This window comes from Schistocerca gregaria, chromosome 7 (assembly GCF_023897955.1).
Source record: "Schistocerca gregaria isolate iqSchGreg1 chromosome 7, iqSchGreg1.2, whole genome shotgun sequence".
NCBI lineage: Eukaryota > Metazoa > Arthropoda > Insecta > Orthoptera > Acrididae > Schistocerca > Schistocerca gregaria.
The window spans coordinates 436,610,534-436,631,911 of record NC_064926.1 but is presented as its reverse complement, the minus strand read 5'-3'; the positions used below and the strand labels follow the sequence as shown (position 1 = coordinate 436,631,911).

The 21,378-nt window shown below is 38.7% G+C and overlaps 1 protein-coding gene across 2 annotated transcripts in view; it reads left to right on the top strand.

Annotated features, from left to right (window-relative positions):
* The window catches only part of LOC126282096 (FHIP family protein AGAP011705-like), a 218,678-nt gene that overhangs the window by 4,287 nt on the left and 193,013 nt on the right, over nucleotides 1-21,378 (top strand). Inside the window, exons 2-3 of one of the 2 annotated variants that reach the window (XM_049981554.1) lie at nucleotides 1,527-1,790; nucleotides 13,816-13,997. In XM_049981554.1, the coding sequence (XP_049837511.1) occupies nucleotides 13,848-13,997 (150 nt within the window). In that variant the 5' untranslated portion in view covers nucleotides 1,527-1,790; nucleotides 13,816-13,847. The remainder of the gene's footprint in view (nucleotides 1-1,526; nucleotides 1,791-13,815; nucleotides 13,998-21,378) is intronic. The other variant, XM_049981553.1, reaches the window with a different exon arrangement.

The window sequence follows — 21,378 nt, the reverse complement described above, 5'->3', positions numbered from 1 at the left end:
CCCGTTCGCTAAATGGAACACTGTATGGCTCAAAGCCTTGTGCACGAAAGGATAGGGAGTTTCTCTCCGCCAAACATTTCTTAATCAGGAAATTAGAATGGTAGTTACAGCAAGTGGGCACCTCAGTGAAGTGTGTCACAAAATATTCAGCACTGACAGCAGGATCAACACAGATGTTGCCACGGAGAGAGATGCCAGAAACTACCATGAAGAGTGTGTGGTTGCAGAAGCGGCAGGGTTAGTCCATGTCTGAGACAAAGGGGTTGGGCTCTCACACATGATAGATACTGTTCCCAACACTTCCATTTTTCACTTTTTTATTAAAAAACTGTCCCTTCACTCCTAGTCTCTTGAATGCTAATAAATGTTCCTTGCCCTTGAAGTGCCCTTCAGTACTTCCCAACAGCTTGTAGCTATTTTCTCGGGATGCCACGGCACACATTTCTGGTAGGAGAGGCCTGAAGAATAGGGTATTGTTACTTCCGCAACCAGTATAATTGTGTCAATGGTACCTCTTACTTCTCCTTTGACATCAATCTTTTGACTGACCTCAAAAGTAGCTTTCGAGGTGAAAGTTTGTCAGTTGGCTTTCCGAAGTGACCACTGTGGTACACATTGAGTTGGTCGATGGCTTGAGAAAGAGACACTGATATGAATGTGCTCACTGATGCAGAGATCTCCATGGACATACCAGTGGACCAAGTGTGAGGCGCTCGACTGCAGACTGTAAATCCTATAGCTGAGGATGTTCCATGGATTGTACTGAAAAGTGTCACTCCGCCAGCATTAAGTAGTCAGACTTCCGTCTTTGAAATTAGCTGCGCCATTACTTCGTCCCTGGTAGATGTGGTTTCAATGTCTCACAGGGAATTGTAGGCATTGATTTCCCCTGGCAGTTGATGGAATAGTGGAGGCAGTTGTTCCACTAGCTCCACCGGCTAGTGATATGGCATAATCATATCCAGAGGTAGATTGATATTAGATACTGCTAGCCTAACTGAGAAGTAAACACGAACAGCCATAGCTACTAAAGCAATGGTTAGTAGCACATGCTCAATGAAAGTATCATAATGAATGATTGTCCAGACTCCTCCAGAAACACTCTTGGTGTTAATGCTATTTTAACAGTAGGGTTCACAGTTATTTATAGTAGAAAGTTGACTTTCTGAGAATCTTTTCCCCTGAAGTGCTACATCAACTGCAGAGTAAGTAGCCATTAACTGACTGAGTTTGGCCAGGTGGCGATAGCAGCTATTACAGGCCCATTGAGGGAACATTAGAATACTATCTGAGAATGCAAAGATAGGGAAACGAGAGAATTAAATACTTTGCAGCTGAGTCATTTTCCATCTGTTTCTTCATTCGGTTTCATAGCCTTGGCCTCTGTGAGGATGGTGGCTAGATCGAGCGATGCACCAGAATTCATTTTAACTTTTGATTATCTCTGTGAAGTTTTGGTTTCTGTGAGGATTTTCCTGTCTCAACTTCTGCGACAAGGATGGACCATTTTTCTTCTATGCCTGCAGCTCTGTCAGCCAGTGAGTGGTGCAGGACTGCTGGTCTGTTTCTTCATGGGAAGGAGTGAGGGTGCACCTTGGCAGGTGTCCTTTTCCCTGATTGATGTCTAAGGAGGATGAGGCAGCTCCAGCTGCACCGATGGGTTGATTACCACTGGTGCTGTCGGTTCAGGGGACAAGGTAGCTGATGTCACCTCCCTCAACTGAAGAAGAGGATCTGAACATGGGACTATGACCAGGAATTACTGTTTTGAGACTCTGTCATCACACTAGGTATGGATTTTGACACACTGTTTGCAAAGTTGGACATCATATCAATTGGTTCAAGGTGTTCAAACTTTTTCTTAACACCCTGATAAGACTGGCAGTTGTACCTCCCAGTATCAAGTAAGAGTTTTCTTGTGGCTTTTAAGAACTGGAAATGTGGGCAAGTGGAATGCAGACCAATGGTATCTTGCCAGTTTCTATGTTTTCAGTCATTCCTTATTTGCTTCTATATTCTTGGATATGTGATCCATCTGTGCAAGTAAATGAAAAGCTGTTTGTGTTGTACTATATGCATTTCACTTCTTTTCATTTGTGATGCATCTTCAGTGGAGGGCATTGCATGTTTGTTTTATATAATAATTAGATTATGTGATATCTAGAGATATTTTACTGTATTACAGTTTTTTGTTATTCTCTCATTAGGTGAGGAACAGCTATTTCGGTGCGAGTCTCAAGAGAATAAAATTACATTTGGTTTTATTTACAATTTTATGATTTTATTAATCCACACTGGTCATGTTAGAGTTGTGCTTAGTTGCCCCCCCCCCCCCCCCCCCCCTTACACTAGGATGCCACAGATTTTTGGCATTTGCTAAATAGGTTTCAAATTAGCATTTCGCTTTAGCTGATTTTGGTAATTTATTACTTTCCTGTTCATTGGGAGGGCTCTATGCAAGTATAGCTTTCCTGTAATGTTAGGAGTTTTATGTTTTAATTGTTCATTCTAATACCTGTATGTACTCTCTCTCTCTCTCTCTCTCTCTCTCTCTCTCTCTCTCTCTCTCTCTCTCTCTCTCTTGATGAATGAAAAACACACAGTGACAGTTTACAACAGTATATACAGTAAACACACACAACCAATACACAGTGAACATGAAATGTTCAATTGAAATGTATTTGAAAAATGCCAAAAATCAGACATCCTGATCCACGAAGGCCAACTAAGTAAAACTCCAGGACAACACATAGACCTACAGATTAACAAGGTCACAAAATCACAAGAAGGACCAAATATTAACTTAATCTCTCAAAACTTGTATCACAAAATTCTTTCCTTGCATAATAAGGACCAACAAAAAACGGCAATAACATATTTGTAATCATTATATAACAAAATTATTATACAGATACAGCAAACATGTAAAATGAGCAACTGAAGATGTTACACAAATAAAAAGAAGATAAATGCACATGGCACAAAACAATCAGCATTCAATTTAGTTGCATAGATAGACCATATCTCCAACACCAATGTTCACTTGTTTACAATTAGTTTCATTTTATCCACTCCGTAATTTACAAGACCTTGTTGCATAGTGTTATACAGTAGGACAAAATCTAAAACACTCAATCCAAAAACCATTGCTACCACAGAAACACAGCAAATTGACTTAAGTTGCTGCTTGATTCTGTTTTAGTTTTCTTTATTTTGAAGAAGTATGCTACACGATTTAACTTGTGTTAATTTTCTTTTTATTTGTGCTTTGTGTTCAGGATGAGCATTAGCTGGTGGGTGAGTGGTTTTTGGCGAGCAACTTGTGGTTTATGGAGGTTAGGACCTATTTTTTCAGTGCTCTGTTCATTAGTGAATGGTTGCATTTTGGCTCAACTTAAGTATTGGTCTAGATTAAAGAAAAGTTGGCAATGCTAACTGGAGACTATATCCATCCAGTAGTGTCTGGAGACTAGTTCGTATATAGTCAAAAACCAAAGAAAGTAAAGCTTATTTTGGTGTATGCCCAAAGTAGCATGGGAGAAAAGACTAAGATAGGTTGGAGTGTTATGGTTTCGAAGTGTGTTTGTGAAGCCAGCAAATGTGAATGGAAAAAACAAACTAGCGGTGGTGACACAGACGTGTAGCACAGCCCAAGATACAGGCTGAGTCTGAAAGTGAGATTGTCTGTTCACTTGCAGCAATAATTTTTAAAATGACAGCTTCAAAAAGTTGGTTGAGTATTTTCAGAAAATTTAAATTTTCGAGACTGGAGTTAGAAGATGCCTACTTTAAAAACTGCATAACACACACAAAACTTTGTGAATGAATACTGATTCCGAACTGAAGTAGTGTAAGCCCACAAAGATACTTGCAAGCAGAATGTCAGCAGCATATTATGCCCAAAAGAGTACTGTCATCAATGTGTAACTGCCAGTGTTACATAGTGTTCATATGTACACTCAGTTCTTAAGTGAGTCTTTCCATGTCAAATCAACACACCTATTTTACCTCACCCTCTTAGATTTTGCTGAAAGTTGGTATACTTATAGTGTGCACTGAGACTAAGAAAAATACCAAATTTCAATTTTTTTATCTCAAACCATTCCTGAAATATGGCTATGTAAACTTTTCAAAAACCAGCCAAAAATATGTGAACGGACTTTTTTTAAATTGTCCTAGGAGCTGCCCTAATTGAGCTAGAGAACTGGGAAAGGTGTCATTTTTCAACATTTTGCATGCTCTTTCCAGGGATATACAACAAAACATAGCTACCAATTAATAACTTTTTTCAAAATACTAATTAATATTTTGATTGAATTTTAATTTTTTTTCACAAAAAGTACATAATTCAAAATTTTCAAAATATTTCCATAACTACTTCATACTATTGTAAATCACATGGCAAAATATAAATGTGGGATGATGGTGGGTTTATTGTTAAAGAAAATAATTCCGGACTCTTGTTTTTCACTAATAGCCCTAGTTTGACCAAATTGACATTTAACAAACAGGAATTTCTTTAAAATATACTGAAAGGTAAGTAAAAAAGAGTATTAGAAATATCAAAACATCGCCTTATTAAACCAAAACTAATAAGCATATTTTATAATTAAGTTGATTGCTTATTTTAATTTCATACAACTTCGCTAACAGTATATTAACCAATATAACAAAAACAAGAAACTGAGCATTTAACTACAAACTGAAATAAAGTATGAATAAGCACAAGTATTAACATAATAGTTCTGGTCCATGATGCTTGTTTTTGAGTAACAGGCATTGTACATAGCTAAATTTAACACAATAGGTACTAACAATCATTTTGAAACAAATCTCTATAAAAAATACATTAACACTAACCTGAGACAAAAATTAAGTTTTGAGTTGAAAGCAGTTTCCCAATAAATTGTCTTGGAACTTCCCATATTACATTTTAATAAAACTGACTGGGTTTGGTTTACATCACTTTCATTAAGATGTATGTTCTCCCTGTCGGAGTAAATGGACTCACTTTTGTGAGAACATCCACAGCTGACACCCACAGGTCATCTGCATGTGCAGGATAAGAGAATGACTTAGCTGGTCCACATTGATGAAGAAAAGTTATTTTCAGTTAAAGTTCTTCTTTTTTTTCTCTAAAATGTACCCAAGCTACCAGTTTCTGCCATATACGGTGGTGACATAGCCTGATACAGCTTGTAACTTCAGTTTGTCTGGTTATGTAGTTATTTTCTTCTGTAGTTACTTCCTTCTCCCAACTCTGCATATCACCTGAGAAGTATTTGACTGTTAATTTTGATGTAGTGTTGGGAATGAAAGTGTGAAATTGCTGTGTTCCTTTGATTGTCAATGCCTCTTCAAGTTGGCTTCTTAAGAATATTTATGAAGCAGCATAGTCTTCTTGAGTGGAATATGCAAAATCAACATTTGTGATATTATCTACTGCCCACTCAAATAGATCTCGTGCGGTTTGGATCTGATTTTGGTATGGCCTTTGCAGACTTGCACGAGTTACCAGTCTCTTTACAGAACCCCCTACTCCATCACAAGGCCCTTTCCCATGTCCTGTGGCTGAAAAGTGCCACTCAGCTTTAATGTTGAAGTCTCCCTCATGAAGGCAAAGGTTCAGGAAGTTTTTCTTATTTTTATACTGAGCGGCAGAACCGTCAGAGTAATAGTATATCTCTTTTGGAATCTTTTGAAATTTATTTGTTAGCTATGAATTTAGCTTCATTTGAAAGGTGTAAACCACAGTTGTATTGTGCTCCAGGCAATCAGAAACAATTACAAAGCTCATATGCTGAATTTTGTTTTTCTGTTTGTAATATATAACAAAAGGATGACTGGTAATCTGTTGTCTTGTCCAGTGGAAACTCTGAGCTTCTTCCTGTAGAACTATACTATAATTTTCTGAAAAATCACATATGGCAACAAATTCAGCTTACATAAGGTTTTCTCTTTTGGAATTAAGGAATGTTCGTTGTTGCTTGGCAATGAAGTCATGCTGAATCAAAGTCGACATCTTACTACAAAATAAATCTATGAATTCTTCAGAGGTTTTCTGAACAATTTCCAGATTACATAGGTCAACTGACATCCACTGTTGGAACGGAACTTGTTCAATTAAGTTTTCATGAAAAGAGTCTTAAAATTTTACGTATGACAGTTTCTCTATGAGGTGCTTACAAGGCATATCTCGGTGCTACCCCAGAAACTCTTTGACCTCGACTGACCCCTCTGCCCGAACTCTTTGCCTTTACAAATGTCTGCTTGTGTCTGTGTATGTGCGGATGGATATTTGTGTGTGTGTGTGTGTGTGTGTGTGTGTGTGTGTGTGTGTACACCTGTCCTTTTTTTCCCCTAAGGGAAGTCTTTCCGCTCCCGGGATTGGAATGACTCCTTACCCTCTCCCTTAAAACCCACATCCTTTCATCTTTCCCTCTCCTTCCCTCTTTCCTGACGAACCAACCGCCGGTTGCGAAAACTCGAGTTTTGTGTGTTTTGTGTTTGTTTGTGTGTGTATCGACCTGCCAGCACTTTTGTTTGGTAAGTCGCACACTAAATTCGAGCTTTTGCAACTGGCGGTTGGTTCGTCAGGAAAGAGGGAAGGAGAGAGAAAGATGAAAGGATGTGGGTTTTAAGGGAGAGGGTAAGGAGTCATTCCAATCGTGGTTGGCCAGCCACTGTAATCTGCTTCCTTGTTTTAATCTCTTCTAACTGTTTCTTGCATCTCACTCTTGTTTTCTTGTCCTCTTTTGTTCCTTTTAGTGTTTGTTGCCTTTCCTTCGTTCTTGTGGTCTTTCCTTTTTTCTGTTTTGTGTTCATCTGTTTTATTCTCACACTTTTGGCATTAAGAAATTTCCTGGCAGATTAATACTGTGCGCCGGACCGAGGCTCGAACTCGGGACCTTTGCCTTTCGCAGGCAAGTGCTCTACCAAATGAGCTACCTAAGCACGACTCATGCCCCATCCTCACAGCTTTACTTCTGCCAGTACCTCGTCTCCTACCTTCCAAACTTTACAGAAGCTCTCCTGCGAACCTTGAAGAACTGTTGTTGTTGTTGTTGTCTTCAGTCCTGAGACTGGTTTGATGCAGCTCTCCATGCTACTCTATCCTGTGCAAACCGCTTCATCTCCCAGTACCTACTGCAACCTACATCCTTCTGAATCTGCTTAGTGTATTCATCTCTTGGTCTCCCTCTACGATTTTTACCCTCCACGCTGCCCTCCAATGCTAAATTTGTGATCCCCTGATGCCTCAGAACATGTCCTACCAACCGATCTCTTCTTCTAGTCAAGTTGTGCCACAAACTTCTCTTCTCCCCAATCCTATTCAATACCTCCTCATTAGTTATGTGATCTACCCATCTAATCTTCAGCATTCTTCTGTAGCACCACATTTCGAAAGCTTCTATTCTCTTCTTGTCCAAACTAGTTATCATCCATGATTCACTTCCATACATGGCTACACTCCAAACAAATACTTTCAGAAACGACTTCCTGATACATAATCTATATTCGATGTTAACAAATTTCTCTTCTTCAGAAACGCTTTCCTTGCCATTGCCAGTCTACATTTTATATCCTCTCTACTTTGACCGTCATCAGTTATTTTACTTTCTAAATAGCAAAACTCCTTTACTACTTTAAGTGTCTCATTTCCTAACCTAACTCCCTCAGCATCACCCGATTTAATTTGATTACATTCCATTATCCTCGTTTTGCTTTTGTTGATGTTCATCTTATATCCTCATTTCAAGACACTGTCCATTCCGTTCAACTGCTCTTCCAAGTCCTTTGCCGTCTCTGACAGAATTACAATGTTATCGGCAAACCTCAAAAGTTTTTACTTCTTCTCCATGAATTTTAATACCTACTCCAAATTTTTCTTTTGTTTCCTTTACTGCTTGCTCAATATACAGATTGAATAACATCGGGGAGAGGCTACAACCCTGTCTCACTCCTTTCCCAACCACTGCTTCCCTTTCATGCCCCTCGACTCTAATAACTGCCATCTGGTTTCTGTACAAATTGTAAATAGCCTTTCGCTCCCTGTATTTTACCCCTGCCACCTTTAGAATTTGAAAGAGAATATTCCAGTCAACATTGTCAAAAGCTTTCTCTAAGTCTACAAATGCTAGAAACGTAGGTTTGCCTTTTCTTAATCTTTCTTCTAAGATAAGTCGTAAGGTCAGTATTGCCTCACGTGTTCCAACATTTCTACGGAATCCAAACTAATCCTCCCCGAGGTCCGCATCTACCAGTTTTTCCATTCGTCTGTAAAGAATTCGCGTTAGTATTTTGCAGCTGTGACTTATTAAACTGATAGTTCGGTAATTTTCACATCTGTCAGCACCTGCTTTCTTTGGGATTGGAATTATTATATTCTTCTTGAAGTCTGAGGGTATTTCACCTGTCTCATACATCTTGCTCACCAGCTGGTAGAGTTTTGTCATGATTGGCTCTCCCAAGGCCTTCAGTAGTTCTAATGGAATGTTGTCTACTCCGGGGGCCTTGTTTCGACTCAGGTCTTTCAGTGCTCTGTCAAACTCTTCACGCAGTATCTTACCTCCCATTTCGTCTTCATCTACATCCTCTACCATTTCCATAATATTGTCCTCAAGCACATCCCCCTTGTATAAACCTTCTATATACTCCTTCCACCTTTCTGCCTTCCCTTCTTTGCTTAGAACTGGGTTGCCATCTGAGCTCTTGATATTCATACACGTGGTTCTCTTATCTCCAAAGGTCTCTTTAATTTTCCTGTAGGCAGTATCTTTTTTACCCCTAGTGAGATAAGCTTCTACATCCTTACATTTGTCCTCTAGCCATCCCTGCTTAGCCATTTTGCACTTCTGTCGATCTCATTTTTTAGACGTTTGTATTGCTTTTTGTCTGCTTCATTTACTGCATTTTTATATTTTCTCCTTTCATCAATTAAATTCAATATTTCTTCTGTTACCCAAGGATTTCTATTAGCCCTCGTCTTTTTACCTACTTGATCGTCTGCTGCCTTCACTACTTCATCCCTCAGTGCTACCCATTCTTCTTCTACTGTGTTTCTTTCCCCCATTCCTGTCAATTGTTCCCTTATGCTCTCCCTGAAACTCTGTACAACCTCTGGTTTATTCAGTTTATCCAGATCCCATGTCCTTAAGTTCCCATCTTTTTGCAGTTTCTTCAGTTTTAACCTACAGGTCATAACCAATAGATTGTGGTCAGTGTCCAGATCTGCCCCTGGAAATGTCCTACAATTTAAAACCTGATTCCTAAATCTCTGCCTTACCATTATATAATCTATCTGATACCTTTTAGTATCTCCAGGATTCTTCCATGTATACAACCTTCTTTTATGATTCTTGAACCAAGTGTTAGCTATGATTAAGTTATGCTCTGTGCAAAATTCTACCAGATGGCTTCCTCTTTCATTTCTTAGCCCCAATCCATAATCACCTACTATGTTTCCTTCTCTCCCTTTTCCTACACTCGAATTCCAGTCACCCATGACTATTAAATTTTCGTCACCCTTCACTACCTGAATAATTTCTTCACTCCTGAAAGAAGGGATATTGCGGAGACATGGCTTAGCCACAGCCCGGTGGATGTTTCCAGAATGAGATTTTCACCCTGTAGCGGAGTGTGAGCTGATATGAAACTTACTGGCAGATTAAAACTGTGTGCCGGACATAGACTTGAATTCCATTCAGCTGAAAGTGGTCTCCAACTGGTTTATTTCCAGCACTGACATTACTGTCATTTGATCACCATCCCATCTATTTACCATTTACAGATCTATGTTGCCTGTACTTGCATCCTGTTTTAAATACCCGAACATACTGCTTATTACATACATTTACGCTGTGGCATTAATACAACACAAGAACTAAACCATCAGTTCAGGGAAAGATTTCTGTCCTTCTCATTCTGTGTTGTCATTTTGAGTGTGGAGGACCTGACAAAGACACAGAGCCTAGTCCCTTAGACTGACACTCATCATATCATCGGGGGCCATCACAAAAGCTTCCACCATGAGCTGCCTTCACTCCTTCCACTATTAAATTCCGTTTCCTCCTGTCAGTTCCACGTAGTCGTTTCCTCTCAACATGCCTCCTTCCTGTGTGCCGACCTCCACCTTTCTAATAGTTCCATAAAAACCCTGTCCGTATCACCCCTGCCAACTACCAACAGTATCTCTACTTTAATATTTCTTTGCCTCCCCCAAATGCACAGCTAATGGTAAATGTTATTTATTTGCATCATGTGATGTACGTGTTGAGTAAATCAGAGTCTGTATCGTAAGTAGTTTGTGAGGACCAATTCGTCTGATAATGCACATTTTTAAAGCTATATCTGTTCTCCAGAAGCTTTGTACACTGCTGTAGAGATAACACCACTGGTCAGAATGATGTCAAATTGCAAAGGAATATTATTGAAGAAGGGGGAAAACGAATGGCAGAAGAATAATAAATATTTACAAAATGTACCACACTGTAAGCAGCATAATTTAATAGTGGTCGACTAAAAATGACAAATGAATCATACAACAGTGCCTAAGGTGTACATTTGACCTTAAACAAACTGTGCTACTCAGTGTTCAGAGGTGTACTGTAAGCAGCATAATTTAATAGTGGTCAACTAAAAATGACAAATGAATCATACAACACTGCCTAAGGTGTACATTTGACGTTAAACAAACTGTGCTACTCAGTGTTCATAGGTGTACTGGTGTGATACTGTTAGTTACGTATGACCATCCACCATGGCAAGGTCATATCGCATCACATGGGAAAATCAGTTTTTAATAGTCCTGAGGCCAAAAACTGCATAAAAAGAATCAATCACATTGGTTTTTAGTTGTTCTGAGGCCAAAAACCTCATAAAATGTATCAATCAAAATCAAATTGTATTATTAATTTCCATGTGACTGGCGCAAAACATGTTCAATATGCTGTCCACCATTTTCTGCAACAAGCTGAAATCAAGAAACAGCATGTTCCACAACTGATAAAAGTGTTTCTGGGGTCATGTTCAGAATGTGTTGTGCAATTTGTGCCTTCAATGCAGTTCAGTTTGCAGTCAGAACAGTGAACACAACCACTTTCAGATAACCCCACAGCCAGAAGTCACACGGATCAAGATCAGGTGATCGGGATGACCGGGCTGTAGGGAAATGGTGGTTGATAATTCTAGCATTTCCGAAATGGCCCATCAGCAGCTGCTTAATTGGATTTACAATGTTCGGAGGTGTGCCATCTTGCATAAAAATGATCCCATCCACACTGTTGGAGAGCTGGTATGACATAGTTGCACAAAAGACACTTGTAGGGCTTACCAGTGACAGTACAGGTAACAGGACCAGAAGCACACGCCTCTTCGAACAAATATGTCCCTATGGTAAATGATGTAGTTAACCCGCACCGCACAGTGACCTTTTCAGGATGAAGTGGTACTGGTTGATATGCATGTGGATTTTCCGTTGCCCAATTCTGTGTATTGACGTATACCATCAGATGGAAGTGGGCTTTGTCTGCCCACAAAATCTTCCACGGCCAGTCATTGTCTGCTTCCATATGAGCAAGAAATTCTAAAGCAAAGGTCTCTCTTGCTGGCAGTTCAACAGGAAGTAGCTCCTGCACTAGGATAATTTTGAATGAATGGCAAAGGAGGATATTTTGTAGGATTTTGTGCACCATGCTCATGGGTATGTCCAGTGTTCGCGCAATTCGTGTACTACACGTTTGCATACCACCAGTCATCTCCTCCTACATTGCTGTGGCCGCTGCTTTCACTGACGTCGAATCAGTTGGTTTCCTCCCTCTACCAGGTTGCACACCATAAGAACGTGCGTTTTCGAATTTGCGAATAATTTTCTCCAGAGCCATGGCAGTCATCGGACCGACGACTTTTTTCAAACCCTTCAGTGTCAGGTTACCCAAGAGACTCATGGGTTCAGCAGTAGAGGGTAAGGGTAGGAGGAGTTGGGGCAGACCAAGGAGAAGGTACCTGGATTCGGTTAAGAATGATTTTGAAGTAATAGGTTAATCATCAGAAGAGGCACCAATGTTAGCACTGAATAGGGGATCATGGAGGAATTTTACTGAACGCTGAAAAGCATAATCAGTCTTAAATGATGATGATGATGATGATTATGATGATGATGATGACGACTTCAGTGTCCGGAACTTCTGCAGAGTGATATGTACACTGTTATCATTTTTGTAATACAGCTTTGCAAGCTGAGCATGATTCTGCATTGAGACAGTTATGGCGAACATCGCAGACACGAAAGGAGGTAAAGCAGTGTACTCTGCATGTTTATACCAACTTCAGTGGGTCATGCACATGACAGGTATTTCCATTTTTCGTATTCTGACACATACAGCGCCATCTATTGATCAATTTTCACACTATTCTGTTTTGTCTGTAATACGTTTTCCCTCTTCTCTGATAACATTCCATTGCAATTTGATGTTATTCTGACCAGTGGTGTTATTTCTACAGCATTACAAAAGTTTAACTTTTTATTATAATAACCCTGTATTACCCTCATTCTATTCCATTCACATGTGATACGTGGTAAGTGAGAATTGTTTCATATCCCTGAAAAGCCCTCTATAGCAAGTGTGTGTGGTCAGATTCCTTCCTACCTGCCAAACTGTCTGTAATTAACAAATTCTGTGCCTTAGAAACAACTTTTTACAGTTCTGAATTTATTAGAACGGGTGCTGAACCTACAAAGTTCACTGTTACCTTGTAGTTCTTTAGTGCTTCCAGTTCTACCCTACACATACTCAACATAAAGATTTCTGCAGAATATGCAGGATGTCACTTTACAAATAAGTAAGAAAAGTGAAATTTGTCGGAAATTTTTATTTTTTAGGGTATATTGCTAAAGAACAGACATATTGCTTAATAATCACAATGTTTAAAATGAAATGAAAATTCAGTTATTTACTTGCAAATTATTGCATTATTTACAGATGGGCAAGAGTGCCACTTGGATAATAACACAATAATAAACTTGACTTGTTTTCCTTGCTTCAAGTTTTTGCAGTAATAGTTTTTTCACATCTTCCCCTTCATGAATGACTCTGTCACTGTTCCCATTCGCTCTACATTTGGTTAAGGTCAGGGAAACTATCTCCTAATTCCATTAACACATCTTTTAAGAAATCCAGACTTGTTGTTACTCTGTAGCCAAATGTACTCTGTCACTAAAGAGTCTCCTCTGGATTTATTTTTTGCAAATCTGAGAGAGAGAGAGAGAGAGAGAGAGAGAGAGAGAGAGAGAGAGAGAGAGAGAGAGAGAGAGATTGAGTTTACAAAGACTCAATTTTTTCAACAGTCGTTTCATCTGCTGTATGTTATACCCTCTTTTTTTTATCACATATTCAGCCAGCATCTATCTTGTCTTTGTCACAGTACTAAACTGGTTTCTTTATTGCTCTCCCATCACTGCTAACTTACCAGCAGTGAACCTTTCGGGTGCAATGCATTAAAGTTCCAGTTTCCACTTTACTCTGTGTATAGCATTGATTTAGTGTAAAATTACATAGGCCTGTGCAAAATATTGATCTTATCCAGTGGCTAGGTACTTAGAGTGCATGGCATGTGCCATTTCAGTAATAATGTGGAAAATTCGGTTATCACAGATGAGTACACAGTCGATAAAATAATCCCAAACAGTATGTTCATTCTGAGCAGATGGTTTTAGTAAATAGATGTGTTCTTTTGGTTGATTTTTTTTGTCAGAAGTTGTGGAATGTTTCATTCAAATGCCTTATTGTGTTTTAAAATATTGTTTTCATGTTGTAGGTGGAAACATCACTGTAGATAGCCACAGAAATATGAGCTGGCTTCGCAGTAGCCCTCTGCGGGCTAGCTTTAGCAAGCGGAGACAGTCCAATTCTCCTCCTAAGGACTGTGATCCTGTTGCATGCTATGATACTTTCTGTAAGCATTGGCAGCAGGTTGCTGATATCATTGAACGTACACAGGTGTGTATATACTCTCTTCTTTTTTAACAAATTTTCTTGGTATATCCAACATCTTTCACTTAGCTGGAACCAGAATCTCCCACCACCCATTTCTGTATTGCAGATTATTTTACAAGTAGCTGTCAAGAGGACTGAAGGTACTAAATATTGTTGTGACTTCATAAATGAAAAACACAGATTGTGTTTGTTCTACAGAAAGATTGTTTAAATGCAACAATGCAGGCATGATCACATGCATAGGGTTGCATGGGCATTTGATTGTAGCAGACCATTTCATGACTAGCAATTTCACTACAAACCTAAATATCTTGTCAGCTAAAAGACTATTGAGTGATGCAAAAAATGTTTTCATTTTCATTAGTAGTAGGCCGGTTACAAACTTCACACTTCTGTGGAACAGTGTGTGTTGTATGTTAACAGATATTTAATAAATAAAATGCGTGCTTTGCTTACTACATTATGTTGTTCCATTTGTGACCATGAAATTAAATGTGTATTAGAACATTTCAGAGTTTTATGAATAAAACTGTGGGCACAAATAGGTATGTTTTCCACATGCAGTGAGCAGATCAGCTGCAGTCACTGGGAAGCTAAGTGGCACTGTATAGGTCTATACAACCTTGATTAAATGTTCAACCTCTTTGCCATTCAATTAAATATTTGAGAACATAAAAGAATTACTATGAGCAAAATAAACCAATAAGTCGAAGACTTGTATGTGATGAGGTGATAGCATAATTTTCAGAGACAGGATCATTTCTCTTGAGTTGTCTCTTTGCACTGCAGGTTGGCTGCGGCTGTAATTTTACAAGTGGTTTAGGTTGCAGATAGGGTGCATCAGTTGTTGGTTGGCTGCACCTTTAAATAGCCAAAGCAGAATATGCAGGAGAAAATCATCACGATACATCTTGCTTGCTAAGACTTACATAACATAAAATGCCTTGTTAGCATGCTTTTGACAGAAAAAGCAGCCACTTCTTACATATAGGCGACACATTTTATACACAACTACTGAGGTACTTTGGGTGTTGTAAGGGATCTTCCCAGAAAGGATCAACCTGTACAGTAACAAAAACCAACACTGCCCACAGAACAAGGGACACAATGGTTAAGGCACTGGATTCTCATTCAGATGGAGTGATGTACAAGTTTGTTTGGCTGTCCTTACTGAGGTGTTCTGTGGTTTTGCGAAATAAAGGGAAATGCCAGAGTGTGAACAACATGGCCAACTACCTTGCCCATTCTATTCTGATCCAGCTTGTTTTTCCTTCATAACTTATTACCTCGTCATTGATGAGGTGTTAACCCTAATCTTCCTTCCATATTCTACATTTTTAATCTTTCAGAGCTGTATCAGTATCTGCCTGATGTTGCCAACATAGATTTTAATTTGTATTCCACCTTTATGCAAGAATTTTGCATTCTAACAATTTTGTGAAAACCTCCAGAAAATGGACAACATGAGTTCAGTTTTTGGCTAATATTGGTGCACCATCACCATCACTAGCACAATCTCTACATGTCTGAGTTAATCTTAAATATGTTTTTAAAAGTATTTTACATTAGCATTTATCCTTGCAGTAGAAAGCTGAAAAACATTTAACTCACAGAGGGAAAGATGGCCTGATCAATACTTTCACCAAGAGGCACAACTCAAAATACTACTGTTAGAGTCTCATAAAATAAATTTAAAAAATACTTGTTACTTATTTATTTTGTCTGTGTTTGTGCCTCTTTAAGTTTAGTGTTGGCTAGCCCAGTGACTTTAATAAATTCCTGAATGGAGACTTTCAACTAGAAGTATGAAAAATACTATTTTATGATGTTTATATGAAACAATGTATCTTCAGCCTGCTTTCATAAGGTCATTAACCATTTATAGAGGTCTGCGTGGATATGGAAAACGCTATTTGCATTCACAAGTTTCACATCCACACCCACATTTGCAGATATTTGAAGGTAACCATGACAAAAAGTACACCGTCATCAATCATGTCAGCAAAGTCATGTAATTGACTTCTTAATATGGCACACTTTCTTATTGATGTAGAGACCAGAGGGTAAGATGCAATGAGGGTGATGGAGGAGGAGTTTTCTAGAGCACTCATTGCAGTGGCTTGGAGACTGTATGGTTGGTGACTACAAGTATGAAGTCAGTGATCATGTGAACTGTGGCAAACAGATAACAAGGCACCATTGTACAGGTCCATTTAATCGTTCACAACAAGTGACAATGCTCCAAAGTGTGCTTGCTCATTTAATTGTTCACAAAGAGTGACAGTGCTCCATGAGCTGTATTACAGCTGGCCACTCACCTGGCCACTACATCCACCCGAATTACCACTGTGTCCTGTGAGTGGTCTAGTGTTTGGTCCACGGGCATTTTCTCATAAGAATTGCCAGTTTCTGCTATGCTGCACACACAGCACTACAGCGGCGCTGTCATCACAGAACTACTATTTTTGTTCATGATCACAGTGGCTAGACACATCTACATGTGCACCACCTGCCATCAGTCACATGATTATGTTCATATAAATCCACCTGCCTTTGTAAGTTTTGACAAGACCACTAGCAGTCAGTTGGTTCTCCACTCTAGGCACTTATGCCAACATCCTGCGCAGTTATGCCAACAACCTGTGCCCAATCATTCAGAGTCTCGTCGTCTGCCTCGTACGCTGCTGGTATCACTGTGTCCTTGAGTCTCCATCAGTCGAGTCATTGCTTTCATTGGTCCCAGACACCAGCTGATGTCAACTCTGATTTGTCGGCTTTGCACCCATGCACTCCATTGGTATCTTTGCATACCATGCAGTGCTGCTGGGTGAATGTGTTCCTCCCAGCTCACACAGGTGCCCCTTGTCAGCTATTAGCCTCACCGCGTACAGGTGGCCACTGCTGATAGAGTGCTGCCTTATCAGCAGTTGCCAATGCCTGTCAGTGCCTGTTCCTGCTGGCTGATAGGGCTACAGAAGCTGCCAAGCTGCCAGTCTTTCAGGACACCAGTCACGCCCCTCATCTTTGCAGCATCAATCGCTGGATTTCTGCTGATGTCACAGTTGCCCATATCACCACCAGCTGTCGCCACCTGATGCTGCTGCTGCTGCTGGCTTGTCAGGCACCAGTTGGCACCTCCTCACCTCAGTGTCTACCACCGGGCACCTGCTGTGCTATACAGAGCATAATCGGGTGCTAACTGTGCTCATGTCACAGCACTGTGCCGAGTCCAGAGCACTCCCAGAAAAGTAATATTGTAATACAAGATATTACTTTTGTTAACAATTGTGCAATAAACTCGTGCAGATATCACCTGGGAACTGCTGTTTACTCCTTTTGTGCCCTTGCCACCATACAAGGGCATATTACCATAATGCAAGTGAAAAGTTTAGGTAGGCATTTAACAGATAGTCATTATTTAATTCCATAATATTTTACAAATTAATTTTGAAATTAAATGTTCTTGTTGTGAATAGTAAAAGTGCTAAATATGTCTTCAGGGAGACATGTTTTAACTGTTTTGGAAAGCTTATTACACCCTACAATATTTCTTTTTGTCAACAGAATCAATTAAATTGCCTTGACAAAATTAGTATAACTTTGAGTTAATTAAGTCAAACATATCTGGTTTTCTGCTCTATCATGTATCAACTTCTGCAGGTGATTCTTAGTGCCATAACTTAAAAAAAGCTAAACATGAAATGGGCAGGGAAAGAAAGGAGCAATGTTTATCCAAAATATTATTGTTGCAGAAGTGACTGCCAGGGCATTGTTCGTGTTGCTTGCATGTTGCGCCTGCATGTTCAGTTCCTTGATGATCGGTAGCCCCGATGTTAGTAGCCTATAGACATTCTCTCTATTGAAGTTAAGTACATTCTTTAAAAAAAATCATTTGCTTCTTGGACTCTTCTTCTATAAATGTTGGTTTTCTTTGCCAACACACAAATACTATTGAAATCGATGTCAAGGCCATAGTTCTCATGATGTTCCACTACTGCCGATGCTATAATTTGTTTTAGCTGTTTGTGCCATTCGTGTTTCTTAATACATTCTTTAACATTTTACGTGTACACACTTTCCTGCAGTAACACGTCATTTCTTAGATGCTCGCAATTTGGAGGCAATCAGGTACATCCTTTTTTCAGTGGAAAAAGTATTTTATTTCATTTTGTTTGAAGGAAGATTTATGAGTGCTGTTTTTTCTTAGAATTCTGGTTACATGTCTAGTGAGACCAGAAACAGATGGTAACTTAAGAGTGAGAATGTGGTTTTTCGTCTTTCCTATTAAAGTAATATTTTGCTGAAAATCCCTGTCCATGAACAAACTGTAATAACCTTTGGCCTTCATTGTCCTCTTCAAAAATTCCAACTCCGATTTGCTGATATGGAAGACACATAAAGACATATTTACTTCTGGGCTGCATGATTGTGCAAAGGGGAATCTAAATATCTATAGGGAAGTCCTCACCAGTTTACCGGCAGACTTGAGTGAAATAAAATAGCTCTCATGGACCAAACAGACCCTCTGCAGTTAACAACCGTAGTTGTAAATTGGAGCTTCCAGCGGTTTACTGGCAGACTTGAGTGAAATAAAATAGCTCTCGTGGACCAAACAAACCCTCTGCGGTTAACAACCGTAGTTGTAAATTGGAGCTTGCTCAACTAACGTTGACAACCTTCAAAAGTCAAAAATGGAAAGGTCTTTTGGGAAAGAAATTCCACCATCCTGCTCAAAAAGGCAGGAAAAGGCTACATTGGATTCGATGGGTAGTCAACTAGAAGACAGCAACGAATCGGAGCATTTGCAACCATCAAAATACACACTAAAACACAAAAAGAAGATTAAACATGAGCAGATAAATTATATAGCAACACACAACATAGTCTCACTACTTCAGACCGGAAAACTCGAGCAACTTACATATGACCTAAATAAACAAAAAAATTTAATAACAGGGATCCAAGAAATGAGAAACACCACAGAGGACACATTCGAATCACAAGGATACAGAATTTATAATGGGAAAACAGGGTTTTTGTAAACATAAAAAAAATAGATTCAGTAACGGATTTCCAAGCAGTATCACCAAGAATTGTGACTCTAAGCTTTAAAATAAAACCTATACAAAAATAAATGCTCACGCCTCAACAAATGGAAAAAAATTGTCTAAAAAAAGACAAGGGAAGAGGTAGATAAATTTTGGGACCTTCTAGAACAAACTGTGAACAGAGTGAATAAAAAGTATGTAAAAATTAATAAAATAAAAAGGAGGTGTGACCCACATCAGCTAATTAAAAATAATAAATACCAATAAATAACACAAAGCACCAAATTAACAGATGATCTAGAACAAATAGTGCCTAATCTTAAAAAAGAAGCAGAGAATCTAGCTCCCTTGAACCAACGAAGGAAACATGCATGGTGGACATCAGAATGTGACAAATCCCATGAAGATAGACACCAAGCATGGTTAAAGTTTCAAACACGTAAAATTGAAGAAAATGCCATCAACCTAAAAAATGAAAGAAAAAAATCACACAAAATATTAGAAGAATCGAGAGAGGATTCCATAAAGATACTATAAACTCTATAGAAGGTAATTATCATAAAACCAACTCCAGGAACTACTATAAAATCTTTGGGAAACATCTACAACAATATGAGGCCTCTACACTAATACTGAAAGATGAAGATGGAAGAATGACACACAGTAACAAGGAAAATGCAAAAATCATGGCAAAAGCATTTAACAAACTTCTGAATTGTGAGGAACCCAAAGAACCCTTACAAATCAACATAAATACCCCAATGAAAACCAAACCTATCTAACTAGACCCTCCAACTTTCCAAGTAGTAGAAAAAATTCTTAAAGAACAAAAGAATTATAAGGCATGTGGAGAAGATCAGGTTTTTGTTGAAATGTGGAAATATGCAAGTGACACAGTCAAGACCTCCTTACACATGGCTCTAACAAAAATTTAGGGTAACAGAACAATTCCCCGAACATTGGACCACAGATATCATTCACCCACTGCACAAAAAGGGAGATAAGAGCAACCCATACAACTACAGAGGAATCTCTCTCCTAGATTGCACATACAAAATTCTAGCCAAGATCCTATATGAAAGAATCAAGGAGCAATTAGAACAGGAGTTAGGGGAATATCAGGGAGGTTTCAGACCATGGAGAAGCTGTGCAGAGCAGATAATTAGTTTAAAATTGATTATGGCATACTACAAGAAACGGAACAAACCTCTGGCAATAACATTTGTAGATTTTAAGAAGGCATATGACTGTCTCCACAGACCTTCAGTATTAAAAATTTAAAAAAATCTAGGACTCCATCCAAAACTAATTAAAATAATACAACTCACTCTAACCAACACCAAATCAAAAGTGAAGTTCAGAGGAGAAATTTCGGAACTATTCCTCATACAAACAGGCTTAAGACAAGGTGACTGCCTATCACCATTACTGTTCAACTGTGCACTGGAATGCATACAAGGACAATCCAAAGATGATAAGAATTGGAAGTGCAAAAGATGATATTAGCTTAAACTGCTTGGGATTTGCTGATGATCTTCCTCTCCTAGCCAACACCGTTCAAGAAGCGAGGCAACAAGTGAAATCACTAAAAGAAAGAGCAGAGAAAGTAGGCTTTAGAATATCATTTGAAAAAACTTTGATTATGCTAACAACTGATCCATCACTTGCAAACAAAATTGCAATAGGAGAACAGGAAATAAAAAATTGTTGATAAATTTAGATATTTAGGCAAAATAATAACATACAATCTAAATGAGAAGCCATCATGGCAGAATAGAATAAATAAACTGAACTACGCAGATTACATTACCAAAACTAAATGCAACACAAAAAGCCTATCTATAGATGCAAAATTGAAACACTATAAAACAGTTACACAACCAGAAATAACGTATGCAGCTGAAGCTATCTTCAAAACAACTAATACAGCAGAAATTGACAGATTACCAAAAATAGAAAGAATAATAATTAGGACATGCATAAATAAACAGTATAAAATAAATGGACATTGGAGAATAGCATCAAATGAAACAGCATGTAAGAAAATAGAACAAGTCATGAGCACGATCAGGAAGAAACACATCTCATTCTTTGGACATCTGATGAGAACTCCAGAAAACAGAATTAGTAAAAAAATAATACAAAAATTGTGGAATAGCAAGAGCGACATTAAATGGATCACAGAAATTAAGGAAGATATAAAAGAACTCCAAATTACAGTAGATGACCTAAAAAATAAGACAGAGAAAGCCAGAATACTGCAAGACCTGCAAACCGGACTACAAATGAAAATCAATAAAAGGAGTACAGGATGAGTGGTCTCAGATGAAGAAAGA